We start from the raw sequence: 10,106 nt of genomic DNA, 5'->3' as shown, positions 1-10,106 counted from the left end.
TTTCCCGCGCGGCGCCGCCTCCCGCTTCGCCCCCGCCTCCCGCTTCGCCCCCGCCTCCCGCTTCGCCCCCGCCTCCTGCTTCGCCCCCGCCTCCTTCTCAGCTCCGCCACCGGCTTCCTCCGCCTCACCAGTCAGCCCGCGCGCCGGCCGGCTCCGTTATGGCGACCCGCAGCCCCAGCGTTGTGGTGAGCAGCTTGGCCCGCCAGTCCCGCGCGGCCCAGGCCCACGCGGGGGGTGGCGGGCGGCGAAGCGGCGGCGGCCGGGTCCTGAGGCGCGGGGTCCGCAGTGCGGGCTCCGGCCGCTGGGCCCGGGGAATCCCGGGTGCGGGGGCGGCCACCGTTTCCCTGGTTCAGCTTTACGTCACGCGAGGGTGGCCGGGAGGACAGAATGGCGGGTTTTGGGGTGGGTCCCTCTTCGGGAGATCCCTGGGAAAAGAGGGCTGCGTGTGGGAAGGGAAGGTGGAAATGGCGTTTTGGTTGACATGTGCCCCCTGCGAGCGTGCTGTGGGGAGGGCACAGGGCCTATCCGGGAATGATCGCATGGGGTCAGGGCGTGGGGGCTTTCTCAGGAGAGGCCTTTCTCTGGAAGTTTGGGGTGTGGTGGCGAGGTCCTCAGGGTACCTCTGGAGGGGATCTCGGCACGGAAGGCATAGGAGGGCAAGTGGGGACTGGGCTTCGCATTTAATTCTGCAGATACTATAATTCATATTTGGGGGAATGCGCATTGCCTCATTGAAGCCTCACGTCAGCTCCGGTAGCGGTAACCATGCCCATTTTACGCACGAAGAAACGAAGGAAAAGACATGAGGTCATTTCAAGCCGGGCCTTGAATTCAGATATGCTAGAATCCGGATCTCATGCTGTCTGATGCCTCGAGGCATGAAAAAATGAGAGTCTGGTCATTTCCTTCAAGAATGTTCTCACCGTAATCAGCCTCTGGCATCTTGTCTTCACTGTCACTGGTTCTTTTTCTCGTTTGCTGATCTAGCCAAGCTGCTATCCTTCCTCCTCAACCTTTCTGATCATGCTTACTAAAATCGTCAAACCCATTGCCAGTTAAATGCCTTAGCCTGCTCTGTTATGATTATTGTTGTTTTGACAATTACCTGGTTACCTGTTGATTGTCTCTCCCACTAAAACTTTATAAAGGCAGGAATGACCACTGTAATTCCTGTACATATAGGAAGTCCTCAATAATGGTTTGTTGAATGAATACTTTAAAATAATTAACCACTTGAGACATAAGAAAGAAATAATTCTATTTCATTTTAGAAATTCTGACTTAAGGTAAAGAGCAGTGCTATTAATGGAATCTGATCAGGAATCCTGCTTTTTGGACAATTTATTTACTGCGTGACCTTGGGCAACTTATTTCACCTTCTAGACTTAGGTCATTTTACATATATCTGAGGTGCTGGCTACCTCCTGGTGTTATTGAGAAGATTATAAAACAATCTATGTGAGTAAACAATCCTTGCACAGTCCCTGACTTGAAATAGTACTAATAGCCACCATTGTGTTTACATACGTAGTCCTAATTAGTCTTCAAAACAATGGTATTATGACCATTTTACAGATGGGAAATCCTTGAAGCCTCAGCGAGGTTAACAGAGATACCCTGTATCATACAGTTATCAAGAGAAGGAGCTTTGACTCAAACCTAGGTCTCTCTGGAGCCTGTGCGCTAAAATGGTATGCTAATAAGAGGCACTCAGAAAATGGTAATCTCTATTTTTTTATTCAGTTGCTGAGGAAGTTAGATAGATGCTTTTAGCTTTGGGATATGAGGCTTGCCCCAGTATACAGCGAATTAGTTATTGCTAGAGCTGGCTCTTGTTAGTTTTGTTTGAACATCAAGATATTCATTGTGTTTTTAGTTTGCAAATTCCCGTTCCTTTAAAAAATCTTTTTCTGCTCCTAAATTGTCTTCAGGTTAGCAAGAACAAATGCTTAAATAATGCTAATTATGTGCTAGTTACACTTCTAAGGCCTGTACGCACATATAGTAACTGATTTGATCTTTAAAAAAAAAAAAGACATGCAGCTCAGAGAGGTTAAGTAACTTGCCCAGGATTACCCAACAATACTAGAACCTCAGCATCTAAAAACCTAAGTTGTTAGGTGGCCCCAGATTCTGTTTTTAACCTCTAAATTTTTGTTAGTAATGACAATAGTAGGTATTTATTGAAAACTTACTATGTTTTAGGCATTGGGATAAATATTTTGCAGCGTTATCTAATGTAAACATCCTAAAGTTACATAATAGGCTCCCAGTTATGTAAATAAATACTAGGATGACGTTGGAGGCACAGATAGGTGAAATAACTTACCCAAGATCACTGATGAAATTGGCCCCCAGATTGGCCTGATACAACCCATGCTGCTTGTAATTGTCATTTTAAATTCCAAGGGTAAATGTGGACATATTTGAACTAAGAAAAAGCTTCTGAATTTTTGCAAATTAATATGAAACATCAGATATGCTTTTTGTGGACACAATATTTTCTAAATTTCAGATGGTAGTGCTAGAAATATAATCCTGTATATTGGTTTGTTTGTGTTTTTTTGAGTTTGAGTCTCACTCTGTCACCCAGGCTAGAGTGCAGTGGCACGGTCATGACCCCCGCAGCCTCTACCTGCTGGACTCAGGTGATCCCTCCGCCTCAACCTTCCAAGCGGCTGGAACTACAGGCATGTGCCACCATGCCTGGCTAATTTTTTGATTTATTGTAGAGACGAAGTCTCGCCATGTTGCACAGGTTGGTCCTGGGATCAAGCAATCTTCTCGCCTCCCCCTCCCAAAGTGCTGGGATTGCAGGTGTAAGCCACTGCACCCAGCAATCCTGTATGTTAGATCTTGCTGGGGCCTCCAGAATGTTAGGTCAGGCCTGCTGGGGGTGTGGTTGTTTGGTGAGCAATCCAGTGCCACATGAAAGATGCAAAGAATTGCACAGAAGTTAGATTAGAAAGTATAGTTTATTTAGAAAGTAAATTAGAAAGAGAGAGAAAGGAGACTCACCTCCCCGTAGGGAAGGGGGCCGAAGCTAGGAAACATGGCCAGGCCATAGCTCAAAGAGCACATGGCCACACCACTTAGCAAGACAATGGATGCAATGGCAGCGGGTTGTTCACAGTTGAGTCCTTTAATCCTTCCCATCGATAGGAAAAGGACTTTAAGGTGATTGAGTGGTGATCTGCCCCCCACCCCCTCGTCATCACGAAGGGGCAGGTAAGTGCAGGTACTGACGTCAGGTGATGGACAGCAGGCAGATGGGTGGGTTAGTCACATGATTGCTGCTAAGGTTGTGGGCTAGATGAGAGGAGACAAGGAGAGGGATTTTTCCTGCAAGAGACCTGCCAGATGTTTCCAATCCAAACGATCTTTAGCGAAAGGTGGTTATTTCTATGACTTCAGTCAGCCAAGGGGCCTGAAAGAACCATGAATTGAATGGCTGGGCTGTCCTTGTCTTGCATCTGCTGGAGATTTGCTGAGGGGGTGGGGTAGGCTGCCAGCTTGGCCTGCATTAAAATGTCAGAATGCTTTCTAAAACCTGCCTATTGGAAATTTATCTATCTATGTCTAATCTGTGCTTGATTCAAAGCATGTCAGACTAAGCAAAAATGGCTATGCTGAGGCAAAATGTGAACTAAGTTTATTCTAAGTTTCTCAGGGTCCCTCCTTTCACTGTACCAACTGAACTTAAATCTTACCCTGCCAATACTTTTTTACAAAATGGATAAAATGGTGCATTTTTTTTTTTGGTTCTCCTTCTTATATTGTTATCAACAGAGTTTAGACCAGAATTCTTCTTTGTGACCACCAAGAAATGTGGCAGTTCAGTTTGGGGATTTCTTTCTGTGAATTGAGTACTATTACTTGCATGCTACAGACCAATCTTTTTTTTTTTTTTTTTTTGAGTTGGAATCTCACTCTGTCACCCAGGCTGAAGTGCAGTGGCACATTCATGGCCACAGCAGCCTTGACCAGCTGGGCTCAGTTGATCTTTCTGCCTCAACCTTCCAAGTAGCCGGAACTACAGGCATGCGAATTTTTTGATTTATTGTAGAGATGAGGCCTCACCAAGTTGCACAGGCTGGTCTTCCTCATTTCCATTTAGTCTTGTTTGGACCCATGAACACTGTCATTTCTTTTTTTTAACCACAAAGAAACTTAAGCAATCCCAGTCACAGATGACAAATAGATGTTGTAAGTTTTGTTTTAGCTTGGGTTGATTTCCTTACTTACTGTAATTTTAGATAATATATCCTTGTAATTATACATTTTATGTGTAAATCATGGGCTCAGGCAATTCTCTCACCTTGGCCTCTTAAAGTGCTGGGATTATAAGGCATGAGCCACTGTGCCCAGCCCAGACCAATCTTAATTGTTTTCTCTCCATTGTTTATATCTGGCTATTGTAAAAGGTGAAAAAAGGACCAAAAAGATTAGAGAAGAGGCATTTGGAGTTTTCTTTTTGTGTTCTGCAGTTCATTAGGCAATAACTGAGCCATGTCATTTTTCCCCTCTGCAGTGAAGAGATGCTGAGGTTGTGGTAGTCTCCTCTCCCTTTCTGTTATTTTATATTGTGTAGATTTAATAAGATTTATATGGTGTAAAAGTTTCAATCACCACCATTAATATTGAGACGCAATTGTTATTTTTCTGCTAGTGACTACCAAATTACCAACATTTAATATAATTTACTACCAATAAGAATTCAAACAAACACTTCAAATTGCTGTGGAACTACTATCTTCAACATTGTACTTCTGATAATTGATAGGTGTATTTTTTTTTTGTCCAGAGTGAACAGGCCTGTTGTTCTCTGCACACTAATAAAAGTAAAAAATTGTAGTATTGGGTAAATTCAGGTCCTTGCACATATAGCAGTTTATGAGCCCCCTTGCCTAGAGTGGGTAATAATGCTTCCTTGGGTTGACTAGTCAAGAATGCTGATTTTAATTATTGTAATAGCTTTATCCCTTAGAAAGGAAGGCAAGCAATTTATATATATAATCTATTTGTAAGACTGATATAAAATTGGAAGTTGGTTATACTACCAACTTAATTTTTGCATTTAGGAATATTTGCATTAGTAATTCGTCATTTTGGTTTTATGATATCCTGAGTTAACACAAATTATCCCAAGGCATGTTAACTGTTTTGTGAGTTTTTTGGGGGAGGGGGGGATTTTAATGTATTTGCATATGAAAGGTTGAAATATGCCACCTAGCAATTTCTGCCCATTCTAGAAGCTTGGAAATGTTGTTGATTACTAGGAGTAAAATAAAATGTGTTTTATCTGTTGTACATTTTTTAATTCTAATAGTTCATTTTTAAGACCCACTTCCTTATTTCCATTTAGTCTTGTTTGGACCCATGAACACTGTCATTTCTTTTTTTTTTTTACCACAAAGAAACTTAAGCAATCCTAGTCACAGATGACAAATTGATGTTGCAAGTGTTGTTTTAGCTTGGGTTGATTTCCTTACTTGCTGTAATTTTAGATAATATGTACTTATAATTATGAATTTTATGCATAAATCACAAAAATTTTCACATATGAAGGCCATTGTTACAGGTGTGACATGCATAATTATTAAGAATTTATAATGCCAGTTTTACTGGGAAGTAAAATTATTTCAATAATTCATGATAGCAAAAGTGTCATTTTTTTATTCTAGATAAAAGGTAGAATATTAATGGTATATTTATCAATACTCTTTCATATTAATGAAAGTACCTGCATAGATTTTTATCATTGTCAAGTATATCACAAATAGGTTAGATTTTTGAGAGCTGGTTCCAGAGCTCTGAGGAGATGCAGTTAGATTTCCAAACTGTCTGGGTAAATGGTAAGTAATTCAGAGCTATTAATAATCTGTCCCTTGATTTCTAGTTCAGCTAGAAATGCCCATTGTGGGGAAGATGGATCTGGAGAAAAACTACCTTTTCATTTGCGTACCACTTCCAGGCCCCTCCGGAACTCTCCTCAAATATTTTGGGTTTGGACTCTTCCTCCAAAGCCATCCAGGACCTTTCTCTGTAATCTGTTTTAACCATTTTTATGCTGGCTGCTTGTCATGGACTAGGCACTTGTGTTCTTCCCCCATCCTCTATACATATGTTGAAACCCTAACCCCTAGTTTGATGTTATTTGGAGATGGAGTCTTTGGGACATAATCAAGGTTCAGTGAGGTCATGTAGGTAGGGCCTTGTTTTGATGAGATTAATGCCCCTGTTAGAAGATACCAGTGAGCTTGCCAGAAGAGGTCATGTGAACACACAGTGAGAAGGCCTACAAGCCAGGAGAAGAGGCCTCAGAGTGAAACCTATCTTGCAGACTCTTTATTTTGGACTTCCCAACCTCTAGAACTTCGAGAAATAAATTTCTGTTGTTTAAGCTACCCAGTCTATGTTTATTTGTTATAGCAGCCTGAGTAGACTAGTAGTTCTTTCAGAGGATGTTGGTAATAATCATGTGCAACACTAAGTCACAAATAATAGAACAGATGTGATTTATATTCATACAGAAAGTTGAGCACTGTTATTGCCTAGTTGGTTTAAAACAGTGGTCTCCAACCTTTTTGGAATCAGGGACTGGTTTCATGGAAGACAGTTTTTCCACAGACTGGGGGGTAGGGATGATTTGGGGATGATTCAAGTGTATAACATTTATTGTGCACTTTATTTCTATTATTACTACTTTGTAATATACAATTAAATAATTTTTTTTTTGAGTTGGAGTCTCACTCGGTCACCCAGACTGGAGTGCAGTGGCCGCTCCCGGCCACCACAGCCTCGCCTGCTGGGCCCCGGTGATCCTTCCGCCTCAGCCTTCCGAGTAGCCAGAATTACAGGCATGTGCTACCACACCCAGCTGATTTTTTTGATTTTATTGTAGAGATGAGGTCTCACTGCCTAGGCGGGTCTCAAACCCACGGGCTCAGGCAATCCACTCACCTCAGCCTCCCAAAGGCGTGCGATTACAGGCTGAGTCACCAAGCCCGGCTACAATTAAATAATTATACCACTCACCATTTTAAAAAAAGTCATAGACAGAAGTGGTAAATAAAATAATGGATGGGCCACAAGTGAACTAAAATACGTGCTGGATTCTGACAGATGCAGCTGAACAATTAAAATGCATCAACTCCCTTGCCATTCACTGATAGAGTTATGGTATGAGCCTGCAAACAATTGATTTATTATGGTCTCTGTGTAATCAAACCTTACAACTAATGTTAATCTGTATTTGCAGCCACTCCCCAGCACTAGCATCATCACCTCAGCTCCATATCAGGTCATCAGGCATTAGATTCTCATAAGGAGTGTACAACCTAGATCCCTTACACGTATAATTCACAATAGGGTCTGTGCTCCTGTGAGAATCTAATGCTCCCACTGATCTGACGGAGGGCGGAGCTCAGGCAGTAATGCAAGCAAGCAATGGGGAGCGGCTGTCAATACAGGTGAAGCTTCTCTCACTTGCCTGGTGCTCACCTTTGCAGCCCAACTCCAAACTGGTCTGTGGCTGGGAGACTGGGGACCCCTATAGAAGGCTGTATTCAATGTCAGAGACATGCTGGTCTCTGTTACTCAATTTACAGTCTAGGCAGTTGCATATAATGACTACTTTAAGCTTGGTATTGCTTATGGATTGTCATTGGTGCTGGGTAACTTTGGGTTCTAGATTTACATTTTGTGTATATGTAACTAATAATTCACAAGTTTGTGGACTTGTCAAATTAGATTTCAGTACACATTATGAGTTTTGTCCTGTACAGTTAGTTGTATGTATGTGTGCATGCATATATGCCTTTCCCATTAGATTATAATCTTTTTAAGGGCTGGAAATTTATAACCATTCTTTCATCCTCCCACAAAATCTATTGCACAGTCCCTCAATCAGTAGATGCTGAATACATTTTTGTATAATTGGATATGTTGCTATCCCCAACCATTGCTGTCAAAAAAGCCACTGGATTGTTAACTAATCCATATCAGATGGGGTTAATATCAGATATTAACCAGTATCAGATGGGATGAGTAAAGGCTAATAAGATTATAGGCCACCAAGTATATTTCTGTCTAGCTTTTACAGAGATTGAGTCTATTGGACCAGTTTAATATGAAGTTTTGGTATTTGGGATGATTCAAACTGAAGTTCCTGTTTATTGAATTATATCTGTTTATGTTATTTCATATCAGTGGTCCCTGTGTAAGTTTAAGTTCTGTCTTAAACTACCATAACACTTTACCTATATCATTTTTTATAGAAATTTAATACTCTAGCCACAGTTATTTATGTATATGTCATGCCATCTAATACACTGTAAGCTCAATGAGGGTAACTGTATCAAATGTATCTAACCCTATCTAGTATGTACAACATAGTAAGTATTCAGTAAATATTTGAGGCTATGTGTGGCTGTAATCCCAGCACTTTGGGAGACCAAAATGGGAGGATTGCTTGAGCCCAAGAGTTCAGGGCTGCAGTGAGCTATGATTGCACCTCTGCACTCCAGCGTGGGCAACAGAGCAAGACCCTATCTGTATAATAAATAAATAGATAGGAAGATAGGTAGATGGATGATAGATAAATGTGAATGGGTACTAGTATTCTAATATTAAATATTTGACCAAAATATTTGGTCATTAACTTGCACTTTTTGTTAAATATCAGATTAGGAAAAGTATTTAAATGTCCCTTATTTAACTTCGTACTATGATACATTTTGAACCTCCACAGGTACACATAATAGGATAATGAACCTACATGTACCTGTTGCCCAGTTCTGACAAATATCTATTCATAGCCAACTATATATTTATTAAATTAGAACCCCTGTAAATATACCCCATGTATAAATATAGTGAATTATAATAAAACTGTGAGTTTGTACCTAAAGTACCTCAAGTGATGCAAGTTTTATGAATTTTTGTTTTTGCCTTTTGGGAAGAGATTTATTAACATGTTTTTTATGCTTGAAGTAAAAACCATTAAAAAATTTTAAAAAAACAGTAAAATCTAGGTTTCAATAAAAAAAAAAAAACTCTGACAAATGTGATATGTAAATCTGTTTTGATTGGAGATCAATTTGGTATGTTTTTGTTTGTTTTATTGTTTGAGTCAGGTTATCACAACCTTGTCCTCCTGATCTCAGGCAATCTTTCTGCATCAGCCTCCGGAGTAGCTAGGACTATACATGTGCACCACCATACACAGATAATTTTTTTTATTTTTTTGTAGAGATACGGTCTTGATATTTGCCCAGGCTAGTCTTGAACTCGGGCTCAAGCAATCCTCCCGCCTTGGCCTCCCAAAGCACTGGGAACAGGCGTGAACCACCCCGCCTAGCCTACAAATATTTCTTGGAAACAGCTGACATTGGTATCATCAGCTTCTTGAATGTGATATGAAAGATATTTAGTCTTGAATAATCATGTGAAGAAGAGTATTATCATTCTTTCTGGTTCATTTCTCTGAATAAACTTTGAATATAATGGTGATTGAGAATTATAAATTAACTAATAAAAGTAACATTGATGATGAAAAACATATTAAAATGTAAAAAATTTAAAAAAAGAAAGAAGAACCACTTCACTCATAAGAATCAACAGAGGAACACAGGTAAAGATTTTTTAAAATGTAGAAAGTGACAAGTCCCCACTTCTTATCATCATTTAGTATATGTCTCCTTAGCAACCTGACCCAACTACCTTTCCTCCCTCTCTCCCTTCCTTCCTTCCTGCCCTCCCTTTTACCTCTTTGTATTCTGATTTTTTGTTTGTATATTTTGCTTTAATTTAATGTATCTATTAAATTTTCCCCATACTTTTAATAGGTATATATAAAAACACATATTGCCAAAGATAATTTATAAGAAAGACCATTGAATTAAAAATATATATATAGCCAGGCTCAGTGGTTCAGCCTGTAATCCCACGCCTTTGGGAGGCTGAGGTGAATGGATTGCCTGAGCCCGCGGATTTGAGACCCACCTGGGCAATTTGGCGAGACCTCATCTCTACAATAAATCAAAAAAAAAAAAAAAAAAAAAAAATCAGCCGGGCATGGTAGCGCATGCCTGTAATTCCGGCTA

At 40.5% G+C, this 10,106-nt stretch overlaps 1 protein-coding gene across 4 annotated transcripts in view; it reads left to right on the top strand.

Annotated features, from left to right (window-relative positions):
• Positions 1–10,106, top strand: part of HPRT1 (hypoxanthine phosphoribosyltransferase 1) — a 40,472-nt gene that overhangs the window by 336 nt on the left and 30,030 nt on the right. Inside the window, exon 1 of one of the 4 annotated variants that reach the window (XM_008066292.2) lies at positions 75–185. The exons of 1 other annotated variant lie outside the window; for it this stretch is intronic. In XM_008066292.2, coding sequence (XP_008064483.1) covers positions 159–185 — 27 coding nt within the window. In that variant the 5' untranslated portion in view covers positions 75–158. 2 more of the 4 variants (XM_021716689.1, XM_021716690.1) reach the window with 2 other exon arrangements.

Source organism: Carlito syrichta, unplaced genomic scaffold, assembly GCF_000164805.1.
Source record: "Carlito syrichta isolate Samal-C Ts95f unplaced genomic scaffold, Tarsius_syrichta-2.0.1 Scaffold308874, whole genome shotgun sequence".
Lineage (NCBI taxonomy): Eukaryota > Metazoa > Chordata > Mammalia > Primates > Tarsiidae > Carlito > Carlito syrichta.
The sequence above is the reverse complement of the archived record's forward strand: the minus strand, read 5'-3'. Positions and strand labels throughout refer to the sequence as shown.